At 35.4% G+C, this 18,591-nt stretch overlaps 1 protein-coding gene across 5 annotated transcripts in view; it reads left to right on the forward strand.

The window, feature by feature from the left end:
• COL24A1 (collagen type XXIV alpha 1 chain) overlaps positions 1-18,591 on the forward strand; it is a 413,859-nt gene that overhangs the window by 338,891 nt on the left and 56,377 nt on the right. For all 5 annotated transcript variants that reach the window (XM_019414025.2, XM_019414026.2, XM_019414023.2 and 2 more), the window contains 4 exons: positions 3,622-3,675; positions 3,786-3,839; positions 10,067-10,120; positions 11,249-11,356. In XM_019414025.2, the coding sequence (XP_019269570.2) occupies positions 3,622-3,675; positions 3,786-3,839; positions 10,067-10,120; positions 11,249-11,356 (270 nt within the window). The remainder of the gene's footprint in view (positions 1-3,621; positions 3,676-3,785; positions 3,840-10,066; positions 10,121-11,248; positions 11,357-18,591) is intronic.

Genomic DNA, 18,591 nt, shown 5'->3' on the forward strand with positions numbered 1-18,591 from the left:
ATAATTCAAAGATATTAGTACATTCCCAATATTGTACAACCATCACACGCTACATAATTCCAGAACATTTACATTACCCTAGAAAGGAAGCCCCATACCCATTAAGCAGTCAGTCTGTATTTCTCCCAGGCTTTGGCAACCATTACTCTGCTTTCTGACTCTATTGAGTTATCTCTTCTGGATATTTCATATAAATGGAATTGTATAATATATAGCTTTTTGTGTCTGGCTTCATTTCACTTAATATAATGTATTATATTGTAATCGACGTTGTAGAAAGTTTTAGTACTCCATGCCTTTCTATGACTGAATGATTATCACCAATCTTTTTAAAAACATTTTTATATTTACAAATGTTCTTACAATTGTAGTGAGCTCACAGTTATCTTTTGGGATTAAAAAAATTGAATGATGGGGCGCCTGGGTGGCGCAGTCGGTTAAGCGTCCGACTTCAGCCAGGTCACGATCTCACGGTCCGTGAGTTCGAGCCCCGCGTCGGGCTCTGGGCTGATGGCTCGGAGCCTGGAGCCTGTTTCCGATTCTGTGTCTCCGTCTCTCTGTCCCTCCCCTGTTCATGCTCTGTCTCTCTCTGTCCCAAAAATAAAATAAACGTTGAAAAAAAAAAAAATTTAAAAAAAATTGAATGATAATGTAGATTTGCTTCCATTTTTCTGTGAACAATTAGAAATTTTTTAAAATCTTGTTCACCATCCTTTGTTCTTTTTTCCTCTTGAAGAAACTGAGAATTACAAAAGTCATGTGTCTTGCTCATCATCATCAATAAATACTTATTAGTAAGTACTTAGTACTTATTAGGAATCATTATACATGACAGATCTTATGTGTCATGCATAATAAAATCTCTGTCCACTCATCATATATTTGAGTGTCTGCCATGGGCCAGGAACAGAGCTAGAAGACATAAGTATAATACTGGATACTCCAGATACAGTACTTGCCTCTGTGGACATCACATGTAGAAGACATATAATAAGAACATTTAATCAGCATAAAAACAGATATAGTAAATTATAGTTGTCATCCAGAAAACTATACATCCCAAAGGTCGAGATAAATTCATGTAAGGCTTGAGAAAGACAGAAAATATAGTGGGAATAAGCATATTATACTGTCAACATCTGCTTTTTAAAAATATGAGCAGAAATATACAGATACCCAAGATTAAATCAGACTAAATTTGTGTGAGATGAAGTCCTATAAATACATGGAATAAATTATGTTCTAGCTCAAACTCCATTTCACTTTGGTTTGGTCAGTTTTATCATCCTCCCCAAACGTGATCATATTCTTTCTATGTCTTCAATTCAGTGAATGCTACCATCAGACATTAAGGTGTTCAAGCCAATAAATGAATAGTCCTTCTCTCTATCTTTCTGTCCATCTCTGTATCTCTCTGTCCCCCTCTGTCTATTGCTCTCTCTGTGTGTCTGTTGCTCTCTATTTCTCTCCTTTTGTTTCTTTCTGTCTCTTTATCTCTCTTGTTCTCTCCCTCCTCTCCTTTCTCTCTCCTCTCATCTCTCAAATTTAATTGGCCATTTCTTTTGACCTTAGATAGCTCTGGAATCTAGCCATTTTGCCCTACTTTAGTTTAGGTTTCATCATTTTTGTCTGAATTATTGTAATAGCTTCCAAACGAGACTCCCTATCCCTAGTCATAGCCCTCTCAAATCCATTCTCCACTTAACATGTTCTGTCAGATAAATCTTCATTTATTCCCCCATGCTATCCACTCTGTCAGAATATCTTCTTTTTACTTTACTGCCTGGAACACTCATCCTTCAAGATTCAGCTTATCATCACATCAAAGTCAATCACTTCCCATAACCTTGCCTACATAACTTTATAATAATATTTACTACATCATATTTAACTTTTAACATTGCAGAAAATGGCCTTTCTCAATTTTTATTGAAATAGACAGAACTAGAGGAATTACAGTGAAACTTCTAGAAAGCAAGTTTGTTTTTAGTGAGATTTGTATCAGACTTCACAAAACCAGGAGAAGCTATTGGCTATTCTATGACCATTCTAAAAAGGTCTTTATAAAACACAGACAAAAATGGTGGCAAAGTCACAACTGGCCATCATGATCTTGAGTTTTATAGTTTGCTCATCTGTTCACTCTCACTACGTTGTGTAACTTCATCCTTTCACCAATCACTTCTCTCCTGAATTCTGCTTCATCAATGACTTATAACAGTCATATATACTTACACCACATTTCCTCTTGACTGACCTGATTCTGTTATTGTTGACTCTGCTCATGTTTTGCTAGTAAGGCCATGTGTGGTAATGGTATTCTCTTTAGTTATGGCCACGTTCTATAGAAAGCCTTCCAAACAGTCTTTGTCTCTTGGCAATGTTCACTCTGTTAAATAATTCTTTTTTTTTTTTTTTTTAATCAGGAGGTTGAGTCTTAAAACCACAAACAGTTGCCTCAAAGAATGCAAACAAAGAGAGCTTAAACTGATCTTTCTGTGAGATAAATATCATTAGTCTATATAGGCAATCCTTATTTCTCCTAGTCCAGAAAAAGGAGATGTGCCTACTAACTGTTTTTTCTATGGCATTCTTTCTGTAATACACAGAGTAGGAGGAAAGAAATTCTAAAGTGAAAAGGATGGTAGGGAAGGGGAAGAATGAGACTGCATGCAGAATTCTTTATGCATAATCTGACATGCCCTTGTTGTTGCTAGTTTCTATTTACACACTTGAAAAGGGAAATGTGGTAGGTCAGCATTCCTTCCTAGGAGAACTAGGGTTATGACAGACTGCTGAATATCAAAGTCACTTGATGTGTCTTGGCATTATATACATTAATGACTCCCAATTTTCAATACTAAATTTATCCAAGTGTATGAACTTAGTTTGTAAAAATGGAGACCATAGTACACTTCTACAATAGGAATAGGCTGAAAAAGGAAATTTGTTCTCAAACTTTTTATTTCTTTGGTTATTTACTGTCTTAGTTTCCTGACCAGAATTATTATAAACTGGGCGGTTTCAAACAACAGAAATTTATTCTCTCCCAGTTCTAAATACCAGAAATCTGAAACGATGGTGTTAACAGACCTTGCTCCCTCTGCAGTTTCTAGAAGAGAATTCTTCCTTTCCTCTTCTAGCTTCTGATGGCTGACAATGCTCCTTGTGGCTGCATAGCTCCAGTTTCTGCCTATGCCTTCACATGGCCCTCTTCTTTGTTGTTTGTATCTATCTCTCTCTTCTAAGGGTACTTGTCATAGGCCATTCAGGATAATCTCTTTTTAAGATCATTAACTTAATGATATCTGCAAAGACCCTTTTTCCAAAAAAGATCATATTCACAGTCTGTGGGGTTTAGGGCATAGAGATCTTTAGGTGTACTACCATTCAACCTACTCTGTTGACCTATGTACAAAACAAAAAAAACTTTACAGGCTTTCTCAATTGTCATAATATCCAGTGGCTATTATGTTCTGTAATATTTCTGAAAAAGAATCATAATTTTTGATATTTAAATTGAATTTTGTAACATTTTGCTACCATTTTAAGTGATACTACCCTATTCTCTGAGTTGCATGTCTCTATTTACTCTAATAATATAATCTTTTCTATTCCTAGGGCCACATGGGTATACCAGGACCAAGAGGTGCTACTGGACAACAAGGGCCCCCAGTATGTTTTGAGAACGTTCTTTGTGATTCTGGCATTGAAAAAAAATAATGTTAATATATTTTATTTGGTGTCTGTTTTTTATGTGATTTCTGTTTGGTTTCTTATTAAAGGGTGAGCCAGGTGACCAGGGTGAACAAGGACTAAAAGGAGAGAGAGGATCTGAAGTAAGTTGAAATTATTTAAGATAATTTGAAACTTACTGTTGGTTTGAGAGAGCAGGGACATAGGAGCTGCCGTTTATCATAACTTAAATGATCATTCACCCTTCCAGAGCAAGGATCACTGTAGGCCTCTAATCAGAGTATTTGTCAATAATTGTGCTAAAACAAGATTATTGATTAAGTTCATGTGTTTTGACTGCCATCCACATTTCCCTTTACCAGCAGCCTTCTGGTAAAAATTGCTTAAGGTTGTCCCAAACTACTCCTCTTTCCTTGGGATTTCAAGCAGAAGTACCAATAGGCCTTAAGACCAGCATTGCAAAGTGAAACCCTATCAGTCAAACCTACTTAGTTGTTGTAGTAGAGTAGGGGGAGAAATAGTTTGACTATGTGACACAGACTCACAATTGGTTTAAAACACTTTTTTTTTCCATAAGTCAGTTATCTGTTATCAAACAAACTAAAAATGTATTAGCTTATTGGATGTAGTCTCTTTCCCTGTGCACTGATAGATGTTGCCTCAAACTTACTGAAGGTTGTTGCCTTATAACTTGCTTTGTGATTTGTACCATCAGTTTACTGCTATCCTGCATTTCATGGCATTCTGATTTCACATGCTATTGATTTTAAATAGAATTCTTAAAAAATTTTAGTGTAATTTTAATAATAAATTAGGTGAGAATGGATAAAAAGTAATGAATTTGAAACCACATTTCTCCTAATTTGTTAAGCAATCTTCACCCATACTTTGTGCTTCCTACTTAAAGGAGTAATAAAATTGAGTTGAATCTGATTTTACATAGGTGTTCACTCACCTTAAAGCCATTTTTGAATGGTCTTGACATCTACCTAATAACTCTTTGTCAGGTTCCTTAATAAATAAAAACTAATAAATAAAAAATAAAAATATCCCATGAAAGGCAAGCCTTAACAAGAGAAAACCACAGAGAGAAGATAATTGTCTCATTCACTTAGAATTTTTTAAAAGTTTATTTATTTATTTTGAGAGAGAGAGAGCACATGTGTGTGTGAATAGGGGAAGAGCAGAGAGAGGAGAGAGAATCCCAAGCAGGTTCTGAGCTATCAGCATGCAGCCAGAAGCAGGGCTTGAACTCATGAACCATGAGATTATGACCTGAGCTGAAACCAAGAGTCGGACGCTTAACCATCTGAGCCACCCAAGCACCCCTCCTCCTCCGCTTAGAATTTTTAACACCAAAATTGGAAAAAGGAGTGGAAACAGCTAGGAACCTAGAATATTGCTACTGCCTTCTTGTGACTTGCATTAAGTGCCTAAGGATGCAAATGCTCCCCCAAGGTTTGATCCCAAAATTTCTCATCTCTTAGAATTAGTACTTTCATATTCTTAGTATTTTCTTTTTCTTTTTTGACATATCTCAGGAAGAAGAAATGTTTTGGTATTTATTAGTATCTGTTAAAATTATGCCAGTGAAAATCATATATTCTTACTAAACAACTACATATCCAGCCTATGTGGTCAACTTACCCTGGGTATCAGAGCCAAAATATTCTGAGAAGCCATGGTTTAAATTCTGTATAATTCAAGGGAATTAGTTCTTTCCTGCCTTGGCCAATGCTGACATACAGTTCAAAGTTACATTAAAAAGCCTCTTAGGCACTCCTGCATGGCAGTCGGTTAAGCGTCTGACTTCAGCTCAGGTCATGATCTCAGGTTTGTGAGTTCAAGTTCATGATCTTGCAATAGGTGAGTTCAAGCCCTGCTTCGGGCTCTTTGCTGACAGCTGGGAGCCTGGAACCTGCTTCAGATTCTGTGTCTCCTTCTCTCTGTTCTGCCCCTGCTTGTGCTCTCTCTCTCTCTGTCAAAAATAAATAAACATTTTTAAAAAAGAATTTAAAATAGTAATAATTGCTACAAGAATAATCATTGACCATGTATTATTCACTAGGGACACCTTCAGTGGTCAGGTGGATCCTGTCCAATTACTGTCTTCTTGTTTTTGCAAAGCTTTAAATTTGTTTTTTAGATTTAGAAATGGCCCTTTAAAATCATCTGGACCACCCTCTCATTTTACAGATGAAGAAATTTAAGCCTCAGACAGATTGAGTTACCTAAGATCACAGAATTAGTTAACAGAACTAACAATAGAAACTTTATTTCTTGACTCCCAATATTATACAAAAGCCTGCTATTACTTTGAAATCTTTTATGATTAGTTTTACTTAACCATCTAACTTATTCATTGGGCTCTCATTCATGACACAGTAGAGAGAAAGAACAAGTCAAATCCAATAGCAGAACCACTACATTTTCAAAAAGACTTTTGTAATTTAAATGTAGTGAACTGTCCTATAATGGCTTTCCAAGACTAAGACTCAAGCCAAAATCTTATTTTTCTTCCAAAACAAAATTCCAGATTTTAGTGAATTGAAATTTCTTGGTTAGAGAAAAAAAAGAAGAGAGAGAAAGAATATAATTATTGCCTAACTCTAAATCTGTGTTTGTATTGTAAATCTGTCCTAACAAAGTTAGAACTAGCTAAGTATTGAGGTAACTATCCTTCAACTTCATTTAAATAACGGGTTTTGGACTATGATGACACATTTTTAAAATGTCCACTATCAAATAGGAAAGGCAAGCGATTTTTATTTGTAGTCTTTAGAGTGAGCATAAAATTGTGCTTTTTCTTTTGTCTGGCTTAGCTTTGAAAAACATGATGGCCTATTTGAAATCAGATCCATTTAAAACAGTAAAGTCTATTTATTGATTTATGAGGTACTTAATATTTAAATAGAATAACATGAGTAAGTTAAGTTTGAAAGTAGCATTAGAATACTTCCAGCTTTACTATAGTTGAGTTCTGGGTATTAGTTGAAGAGTGACTTTCTTTTCCTTCTTATGATAACAACTCAGTCATGTACCAACACCTCATATAACAACATATTATCTTTGTCTTTGGCCCAAATCTATAATTTCCTACAAAAAAGAGACTACCTCTCCGTAGGATTAATGTTTAGTAATACCTGGCTCTTAATTTAGTTATAAGCCAACAATTCCATTTTGAGATTTTTTTTTAATGTACAGTTTTTTTAAAGTATCAGTGTTCTACACTTTATTGATCTTTATACATTTAAAATCTCCACTGTTAGACTATGGCTTTTCTAGCTGGCCTACTTCCTTTTAGTAGGATGACAATAATTGTAATAAGGAAATCTTTCCTGATTTGAACATTTCGAAACAGCAGACACTACAGTTTTGTTATTTGTTAAATACTTTTTGTCTTCAATAGGCAGATTTTACCACAATTGTCCTATTACAAGTAGCAAAGTATACTTCAAAAATAATTTTTATAGTCATACTTTTTCTTTTGTGTTATTCTATTGGAAGCTGCTTCCTGATGCCCATCCAGGTCTGATTAACATCCTAGTTTTCATGATAACAGACCCATACATGTAGATTTCAGTGCACAACATTTAGCTTTTCTGAAATAATCCCCAACATAATGGTCATCCCAAAATGTAATCGGTCTGTGACGACATGTGAATCTCTTTGTTTTTATTTTGTTATGTAAGCATTTGGAGTAAAGCCATTACTTACATGCATAGTATGTCTGAACCTTAAGTCACAAACTCAGGTATACTAAAAATATAATTTTGTTTATGTTCTTTATGATGGAACTTAACATCCATCCTGAGTGCCCATCCTGCCTGGTGGTAGAAACCTAACTGGTAGAACATTCTAGTCAATTAACTGTCTTTAACTCCATCCATACAAATATCCTGCGTTTGATTTAGAGTTTTCCTATTCATTCTCTTGTCAAGTCTGCAGTTACATTCTGGGTGGCAGTGGTGGGGAAGAGAAATGGAAGGTGAGTTTGGTCTTCAGTCATTTATTTACACCAGTATACACTGAAATGCACATCATCCATTTAGGTCCTTAGTAGCCATCATCCCACCATGTTGACATCTACCTTGGCCCTCCTTGCAGAAGTTCATTAATCCATGCTGGCATGTATAGCTATTTTCTGTGTACAGAAAAGGTACAAAGTCTCTTTTATATAGGCCTTTAAGAGCTATATGTTTCTGTTCTTGGCCACGTGGAAATGTATTCTGCTAATCCCCATACCATGCTGGGTGCTCGTGGGACTCAGACTTTCTCAAGCCCACCAGCCTAGACATCCCAATGTAGAAATTTCTACTCTACTGCTGACACTCAGTGCAGTTCATGTGGACTTCTGAATGAAGACTTTAGTCTCCCTAACCATAGTCTCTGTGCCCAAATTCCCATACTTATCTGAGGGTATTATTGCTTCCCCCACACCAGGACTTGAGGGCAGAGTGAGGTATAAAGGGCCCTTCTCAGAGATTCCTGTCAGTGTCAAACAATCTTGCTTCTCTTATGCTTTTGTTTTTACCTTTCACCAACTTGAAGATATTTATATCCCCTTAAGTAGAAAAATTTTTCTCTTATACTATTATAATTCTAAATCTGTTCTTTATGGCATAAATTGTATGACTGGACTCCTTTGTCACCTTGGTTTTTGGTACTCAAATATAGAGTTTTCATATTTAAAAATCATTTTTTTTTGGTTGAACATCGAACTTTAGCTGGGGCCCTGATCTCACGGTTTGTGGGTTCCAGCCTCATGTCAGGCTTTGCGCTGACAGCACAGAGCCTGTTTCAGATTCTCTGTCTCCCTCTCTCTCTGCCCCTTCCCTTCTCATGCTCTCTCTCTCTCAAAAATAAATAAACATTGGGGGAAAAGTTATAAAATTTAATTAAAAATTAGGCTTTCTTTTTAAAAATGTATTCTCAAAATATTATATCCTTCTAAAATTATTACCTCACCATGAGTTTCAGAAGACTATGTTGAAATCCATAAGCTAAGGGAAAGTCTATTTTGAAAATCTAAAATCTAGAGCAGGTCTATCACTTTGCATAAAAACAAATACTGTGAAGGAAAAAATACTCTGGCTAACATATATGAATATTATCATAGTTCATATACTATTTAATTAGTGCTATTAGAGATAACTGAAATCACAATTTTTTCAGTATTTAAAATCTTGTAGTTTTATTTCTTTATTGTGTCCTAAAAGGTATATTTTATTTTAGAGAGCATATGTTCCAGAAATTTCTTCCCCTTCAACTTAAATCAGATCATCTACTGTTTCATTTTCTGGTTTCCTCACCCTTAGAACGACTTTATATTAGTGACCTTTTAAGTCAAGTAAAGTAGTTCTCCAAGTTGGAGGTAGAACTCTTGTTCCATATAGCTTCCCATTATCAAATTCTAACAAAGTTAGATTTTTATCTCTGTACAAAATGCCCTTTTTTTCTATTACTACATATACTATTTCTTCTTAAAATATTAAGTTCATTTTCAGAAGATGTAATATGTTATGAAATTATTTACTTTGTTGTTCTCAAATTGAATCTTTGGCACAATTTATCTGAAATTTGAATAACTTAACATCCCGTTTTGGTGGAATTATCCTGTTTGTGACTTCTGAGAAATGTGTCTGGTAATGACAATATGCTTCTTTTTCTTATTTGTGAACTAGGTCACTCTTTTCCACATTTTTCTTTTTAAAATAATTTTAGGATATCATCACAATAATGGCATGATTTGCAAGGGCAAAATTCCTAACTATCCTGGCAGACCAGTTACTGCTGAATCAATTATGATTTAAAACATCTCCCACATGGAAAAACAAAGAGTTCCGTGGGAAATAAATATCTTTTCTTTGATTCACAAGTATGTTCTTGTCTATGCTTCCAGATAAGCACATTTTAGGCTATTGGTTCATGTCCCTTACTACACTGTGAGTGCCTTGAGATCAGTAACTTTGACTTTGCATTCCCAACAGAGCACAGAGTACCTGACACGTAAAACTTGGTAAATGTTTACTGAATTAATAAATCACTTTGCCACTTTCAATAGGAAGACAAAGGCTCTGTCTGAAAAGGTGGACATTTATGAAATAATATTTAGTTCCCTTTTAGAGCCAGTATTTAAATTTTTACATCATAGAATTTGGAGCTAGATGGAAATTTATAGATTATCTGGTCAAACTCTCATTTTCAGATAAAGAAAATGACTCCCAGGGAGGTTAAATGACAATCTCAATGATATACAGCTAGTTAGTGGCATTACGTGCTGTGGCATCCAGGTCTCAGGGTTCTTTTCTATGCCTTCAGTTTAATTAAGTTTATTACAATTAATTACAGCTGTGCTTCACATTTTTAGGGTCCTAAAGGGAAAAAAGGCACTCCTGGCCCTGCTGGGAAACCTGGGATTCCTGTAAGTAATAGACCCTTTTCATCTTTCTTGTTTTTCTAAATAGAATTGGCAACTTCAGCAAGCAGAAAGGTTTGGGGCCAATTATGACAAGTGTTGGATAAATCAGCTTGTCTTCAAAAAATAATTTAAGCCCACGCTGGAACACAGAGGGAACAAAATATGACCATGAGTTCAAAACGAAGCTTGCTGTACAAATACAAGTCTCAGCAATTGAAGGATGCTATTTTCCGGTGTTATGGAGCTCTCTCTGTGGACTCATGCTACTCTCTGATCATGAACCACTGAAAACAGGGAACTGGAAATATAACTAAATGATTGGTGAGAAAGGTCAGAGATCTTCAAGCATGAATAAAAAGCCTAAGCTGGATTGTAATGGAAGGACTCAGCCTCTCAGTTCCCTGGCAAGTAGAACAGAAAGTCTTAGAAAAGAATGTTTTAAATCATTTCATCACAGAATAAAGATTGATTTTACCTTAGCCATCAGCTTCCTCTAGGCAGGCAAATATGTGTTGACTGGCTTATTAGCAGAGACTTACTTCCTGCTGGTTTTCCCCAGCCAAGGGCGAGATGTCTACTTTGGGTGGCCTGTGTTGGCTCAAAAAAGAAGAGAAAATGAACACAAAATATAAGCACATTCAGACCAGAGATTCATATAGGTAATATCCACTTACCCAAGAGTAGAAAAAAAATGTTCAGACCTTTATTCAGTCATATAATCATCTATTTCAAAATGATAACAAGAAGAACTGTAATTTGTTTCTTGAGAAAATAATATGGCATGAGGTTTTGCAGATAGTAAATGATAGCTGTTTCCTATGTTGACAGATGCATATAGCTGACTTTTCACCATAGCTGGGTAAAGCATGGGCCAGTACAATGAAAAGTATCAGAGAATTACACTAAAGCTGAAAAGCTTACACAGCACATTTTAGTTAGCTTGGTGGCATTTCTGTTTAGGGAACTTTTAAAGAGTTACCTGATCTGTGGAATCCAAAAAGGAATTCAGGAAACAGGAAAATTTATCCTGGGGCAGGGTATTAAAAATGTAAACATCCCCCTCCCAAAGGTAATTGTCATTTAAACATTTGTACAGCATCTGTCTATAATCCATGTAATTTAATTACCAAGGGTCTTCCAGGCCTACCTGGGCCAAAAGGCATGCAAGGATACCATGGAGCCGATGGCATTTCAGGAAACTCTGGAAAAGTTGGGCTACCAGGAAAACAGGGACTTCCTGTGAGTAGAATGAATATCTCTTTACTTTTTGTTTCTTATTTATAAGTGTCTTTTTGCTAGACCATATGTATTTTAGCTTTCTTAGTTTTGATACTGTCTCAGATTAGCCAATCACTGCTTTAATAGTTGTTTTGGAGTTATGTTTATGATCTCCAGGGAATGTCAATGAGTACATTCTCTTGCATATTTTATATCTAATAACTCATATATAATATATGCCATTTTTTGCACATATAAAAGCTTATAAATAAGAACCATAAAGAAGCACAATTTTAGGGACTACACAACCCAACTGTGTTTTGAGTTCATCAAATATCTTAAGCCACCTTTGGAACATTGAAGGCAGCTTTGGTACTACAAAGCAGAGTTCAGTAGCTGCAGCAAAGACCAATGGCCTCACAAAATCTAAAATATTTACTCTCTTGCCTTCTACAGAAAAAAATTGTTCTGGTCTGTTTGTATTGTCACACTGTTCTTATTCTATGGCTTTGCAATGTGTCCTCATATTTAATGGGGCAAGTTCCCCTTCTTTACACTTCTACCCCCATACATTTGAGATTAGATTTGCTGGGTTTCTCTAAAAACAAAATAAAAACTTGAATTGTCATTGGGTTTGTCTTGAATTTATAGCTTTATTGGGAGAAAATTCATAACTTACCATTTAGTTAATCAAATAGATGAAATATTTATTCTTATAATTATCTATTGTCCTATAATGAAATATTTCCATAATAATAACAGCAAAAGTTCATATAATGCTAACTATGTGCCAGGTACCATGATAAAGTGTTTGACTACATCAACTCACTTAATCTTTACAATCTTATAAGATATATACAATTACGATCCTCATTTTATGCATCTAGAAACTGAGGTCAATTATACCTCAGTTTAAAAAAAATACATACATACCTACATACATTCTGAGGCACTGAGATTATCACTTTCAAGTGTCTCATAGCTAAAAGACAGCCTAACTCCATATTCTTTGCTCTTATCAATATGGAGTATTGCTTCTTAATAAAGACTTTGTGTATTATTTTTTATTTTATTTTCTAGTTAGTTATTACTTGTTTAAAGAATGTCACTAATTCAGGTTATATTCTGTACAACTGGATTTTTTTTTAATTTCTAATAATTTGCTTTTGTTTCTATTGGATTTTTAAGACAGATAATACCACCTTCAAATAATGGCAGACTGATCTCTTTCCTTACATTCACTTCTTTTTCCTTCCACATAAGTTGGTAGGGACCTTCAATACTATGTTAAACAGTAGTAGCAATAGGGGACATTCTTCTACTGCACAGATCTTAGAGAATGCATCTAAAATTTCTCCGTTAAGAATATTTGCCATCTTAATTCTGTCTTTTCCTTGTCTTATACTGTCTTATTTCTTTTCTGTCTTCTTTTTTTTCTTTCCTGATTTCTATACACTAAATTTTCTTTTGCTGGTTTAAAAATTGCCCTTTCTTGGGGTGCCTGGGTGGCTCAGTTGGTTAAGCATCTGACTTCCGCTCAAGTCATGATCTCCCGGTCCATGGGTTCGAGCCCCACGTCGGGCTCTGTGCTGACAGCTCAGAGCCTGGAGTCTGCTTGGGATTGTGTCTCCCTCTCTCTACCCACCCCCGACTTGTACTCTGTCTCTCTCTCAAAAATAAATAAACATTTTTCAAAAATAAAATAAAAGTTGCCCTTTCTTTTTTGATTGATGTTTTGTACCAGTTGCACTGAACTTAAGAGCCAAATATGTATATGTTGGTATGTATTAACTGTATTGATTTGTTAAATGTATCACTATCTGTATTCCTAACAAAACAAGCACTTTTATGTCCTCTCATTTCCCTTTGTCTCTATAAACTACTCTTTGCCTTCATCACTTTTTGATATTGCCTTGATTTTTACTTTTAGTTTTTATGCATTTACTTTCTCTTTTTATTTACATTGCTTCTTTTTTGAGTAATAATCAAGCTATTTGATCACTATTACTTTCAATATCCCTTATAGAATCTCCTGAATTTGTTTCTATTATTATTTCAGTACTTCCTCCAAAAAGTATTTCCAGTGTAGGTATTTGTGAGACTAACCATTGAGGCCTCATATTTCTACAGATATCTCACATACGTATGACAAATTCAACACTGTACTGGAGGTTCTAATCAATTAAGTAAGGTTCTAGTGAGGGTAATAAAAACAAGTAAAATGGAAGAAATAAAACTCTATTCATAGACAACATTATCATCTATGTAGAAAATCTTTAAGACTCTACAAGAAAAAAATAAGTAAATTTACCAGAGTTGCAGGTTGTTAGATCAGTATACAAATTTCAATTGTATTTCTATATACTAACAATGAACAATCAGAAAGTAACATTTAAAAAACAGTAGTGACAATAGTGCCAAAATGGGATAACATGACCACAAAAATGTGCAAATCTATATGCTGAAAACTATAAAACATTTCTGACAAAAGTTAAAGTAGAGCTAAATAAGTGGCATATATACCATGTTCATTGATCAGATACCATTAAGACATCAATTACCTATACATTTGCAGTCTTAAAACATTAAACATACTTATCATATGACCCAGCCTTTCTCTCTTAGCCAAAAGAAATGAAAACATGTATCTGCACAAAAACTTGTCCATGAATATTCATAGCACTTATCTTTGTAATAACCCTAAACTGGAAATAACCCAAATGTTCTTCAAGAGGTCTCTGGCTAAACAAATTGTGGTATGTATGTACAATGAAATATTAGTTTGCAATAAAAAGAATGAGCTACTGACACATGCTATAGCATGAGTGAATCTCAAAATATATATGCTGAGTGAAGAAAAAGAGACAAAAAAGGGCACATACTGTATGATTCTACTTATGTAAAATCCTAAAAATTGCAAACTAATCTGTAGTGACAGAAAGCAAATCGGGGGTATCCTGTAGATGGGAGTGCTAGAGGTATGAGAAAGAGGGCTTACCAAAGGAACGCTTTTGGGGGAGGGAGCAGATATATTATCTTGATTGTGATGATGGTTTCACAAATGTGTGAAATCTTTTATGCTGACTTATCAAATTATGTACTTTGCAATTTACTTTATGTCAGTAAAGTGGCTTCATATGAGAGGGTAGGGAGAAAGAGAGAGATGACACTGAAGAATAAGTAGGAGTTAATAAATTAGGAATGATTACTGTGAGTGAGGAAAGCCCGAAAGAAACATTCTATGCAGAGATGACAGCATATACAAAGTTAGGAAGAACATAGTGTGTTTGAAAAACTAGAACATTAGCAATTATGGCTAAAGTTTAGTGAACAAGATGTATGCTGATACAGTTTGATGCCATTGAAGTACACAAGAGCCACATCATGTGAATGTTGAAGGACACGTTAAGGATATTGAACATTATCTGAAGATACTAGTACCCTGTTGAGGTTAGGAGGGACATCATCCCAATTTTCCATTTTTAGAGGACTCGCTCTGGCTTCATTATGGAAAATAGATTGAAAGGGGCAAGCATAGATACAGGCAACTAATAAGAAGACTATTTATTGCAATATTTCAGGCTGCATATCTTCATGGTTTGCACTAGACTAGTGAAGTGAAATGGAAAGAAGTGGGTGGATTTAGTGGTATTTTGGAGGTAGTTTTTACAGTACTTGATATTTGGTTAAGGGAGGTAAGGGAAGGAGAGGGATGTCAAGGATAACTTCCAAATTTCTAACTTGTGCAAGTTCCTAACTTGGTGCATTATACTGCCCATCATGAAAAAAAGCAAACAGTGAAGGAAGCCCAAATTTTATGGGTAACGTTATGACATTTAGGCAATTAGATATTCTGGCCTAGAGCTCAGAGAAAATGTCAGATATAAGTGTGAGAGTCATCAGCATATAGAAATGTACTTAATCAGAGTCATGTTAGAAAGTAGATAAAATACTCTACTTTTGAATTTTGAAAAAAATATTGACAGAAATGAAGAAAGGGTTAAGACAGCCAGTAAGGGATGTTGGGAGAATCCAGAGACTATCAACAGTAGGATGTGGTTACTGTCCTTAGACCTGAAAGGTTAAAGGAAAGAAATAATGTCAAGTCGAGAGCCAAGCTGAGGGCTGGAGCTGTGGGAAAAGGGGCACCTTACGGGAGCTGTATCTGAACGTAACCTAGCCACTGACAGAATGTCAAAGCCAGGAGGAAATGGAAGAAATAAATATAGTACTCCTTTCTCCTCTAATATCCTAGAGATATGTACCCCATTGGCCAGCCCCAACTGAAAGTGAAGAGAGGACAAGGGAACCCAGATGATAACAGTCCATGAAGGTCAAATTCCCAGGACAAACAGCAAGATAGAGAAGCGACAGTGAATAGATTTGGGGAACAAATGAAGAAAAATACAAATATTAAATAAACGATGGAAAGAAGGTCTGGTACTGAGCTGTAAGGATTTCTATCATTTAGAAATCAGGTAAAGAAGGAAGAGGAGACTACAAAGGAGACTGAAATGGAGTGATCGTAATAGGAGAAAAAGAATGTAATGTCATAGAAACTCAGGAAAAAAAATATTTCAAGGAAAAAGTCATCAACTAGATCTAATAATCCTGAGAGATTGTGATGGACATGTGTTTTATTAATTTTATTTTTTTGGTTTTTTGGCTACTCAGCATTTTAACCCCATCTTATGTTTATAAATGTTTATGTTTACTCCCTTTTTGAGTCTTGGTGGGGGGAGGGCACCTTCTACAGAAGTCAGATTCTAGATTTTCACTTCCCATTTCCTCCTTGAAACAAGGACACAGGCCTATGACCTAGGCCTAACCAATCAGTCATGTCCAGCTAGCCCTTTGGCTGGGGAGTTAGTGATACGCAGAAGCAGGGATAATAGAGAATTCTACTCTAGTGGCAGTGGCAGTAACCCCAATAGCACTCAGGTTCCAGGGGTGACTGGAGTCCATGTCTGGCAAGCTGCGGTAATGCACTCTGCAGTATCCAAATTCTGGCTACCTAAACTTCCTTCAATTCTATGCATTTTCTGAACCTGGCTTTCTGGATTTGCCTATGAGCTACTCAGTACCTTTTCAGTAAATTTTCTGTTTAAATTATCCAGGATTAGTTTCTGGTATTTGCAAATACAGACACTGACTAGTACCAAAATCTAAAAAGATAAAATTATAACCACTATACTTTAGTATATGGAGATCATCGGTAACATCAGCATATAACCATTTGATCTGATGCGGGGGATGCAGAAATAGGATTGCAGTGCTTGAGGAGAGTGGACAGTGAGGAAATCAAGATATTCAGACAATTCAATGGAGAAATTTGGCCCTGAAAGAGAAAGGAGGGCAATAACTAGAGATGAAACTGAAATTACAGTAGAAGTTATTTTTAAGTGAGAGAAGCTTAACCACATTTAAATGCTAGATAGACCTAGTAGATATGGAGACACTGAAGACATAATGAGGAGCAAGGAGAATCTGAGTATGAATTAGGTAATAAAACATGCATATTCTAGCTCCACTTTGTAAGCTATTCCACTTCTAATTAGGAAGTCATTTTTAAAAAACAGATTCAGAGCCACATGTCCCTTTATACATGACTTGTATAAAAACCTCATGGAATCTTATGATGAAAGGAGTTGAAATGAATTACAATAATGTTGCATACCTCCCAAATCCATGAAGCTGAATGGTATCTGCTATTGCTATTAGTAAGCAATTAGGTATCAGATCATAATTCATCATCTCCTACTTTTTAGCATTTGCAAAGAATAAGAAAAATTTCACATGCATACTTTGAATATCAGAATGTCATAAATATTGAAATGTTTTGTAGCCATCAAAATAAAAACAAAATTAACTTTCCCTTGAGGAATCCCCTTTAAATAAAGCCCCAAGGTTTACACATGCCATTGGTATTTAAGAATACAGAAAATTTTTCTGTATTTCGGCTCCCTGTAGAATATATGATATGAAATCAGAATAATAGTTTTTATAAGGAACTGGTCTGTTCAATGACATTAGGTTAACAATGGCCAAACTGGTCATTAGGTGAAATGATTTCTAAGTAATTATTTCTGAAACTTACTGTGGCAGTAGAAAAACTACTTAAGAGATAGTAACACAGTCTTTAAATACTAGCATATTCCCTGGAATATTTTCAACAACGGATAAGGACATCTTTCCATTGGTCTTTTTTTGTAATTTTTATTTTATTTTTTTAAATCATGGCACCGTGGTGTTTCTTGGCTTACCTTTAAAGACTGCTGGATTTTTCCACTGAGAAAAATATTTATTCTGGGATTTCTAGCATTATGCAACTGCCTGATTTTCCTAAACAATGTTCTTTCTTTCTTTTTTTTTTTTTTTTTTTTTTGATGTGGCCAAGGAGTTAAAGAATTCTTGGCATATTCACTCCGCAGTTTCGGTGTTTTTCCAAGGTCATGTGACTATAACTAAAGGATAGTATTGGGGAGACTCACAGTTGCCTGTGTGAATTTCCTTCTGTAGAAATGAGTGTTTTGAGACTCGTCAATTTAGCACATCTGTAGTAAATGAGTCTACCATGCTGTTTTCATTGCGTTGGACTTCAGTAGTGCCTCAATCATTTATGAAAAAGGAAAACAACTTTTCCCTGCAAAGATCATAAATCTATTTGTCATCAAAATGAAGGCTTACCAGTCGTTTTATTTTTTTATTGCTGCAACTTATAAAATTGGTTATTGGAAAAGAGGGAAAGAAACAAAAGTAGCATCTTGACTTAAGACAAGTCAAGGCCTTTCAATCTTGACTTTGCACTTTGTCAGGTGAACATAGGCTTAAGTGTTGTATAAAATGAGATGCTTGTCCTAAAAGAACATCGAAAGTCTTAAGTTTTCCACTTGTGGATTGTGCCCAGTATAGGAAGGAAAAACACACTTCATCAGCCCACTCATAATCCAAGCACAGAGTAGGAAGACCACCATGGAAGCCTCTGTTAAAGAACACCAGCAGCCCTACCACCCATCTGGTGTGTTCTCTAGCCTGTGAGCTAGTCACACTAAAGAAACTTCTGTTTCTGAGAAGATACATTTCTTTCTTCACAGTATTTTGGAGAAAGAAACATACCATCAGCAGATCCTGTCAACTCTTGATTATTAAGAGGGTAATTTCCAATTATGGTTTATCCTGATTGCTACTTTCTCTCTATTCCCCCTGCTGCTTGTTTTGGCCCATTAACTGCTCATTAGGAACTCTTCCAGAGCAGA

The sequence above is a fragment of the Panthera pardus genome, unplaced genomic scaffold (genome assembly GCF_024362965.1).
Source record: "Panthera pardus isolate Hobbes unplaced genomic scaffold, ASM2436296v1 HiC_scaffold_11, whole genome shotgun sequence".
NCBI classification, from domain to species: Eukaryota; Metazoa; Chordata; class Mammalia; order Carnivora; family Felidae; genus Panthera; species Panthera pardus.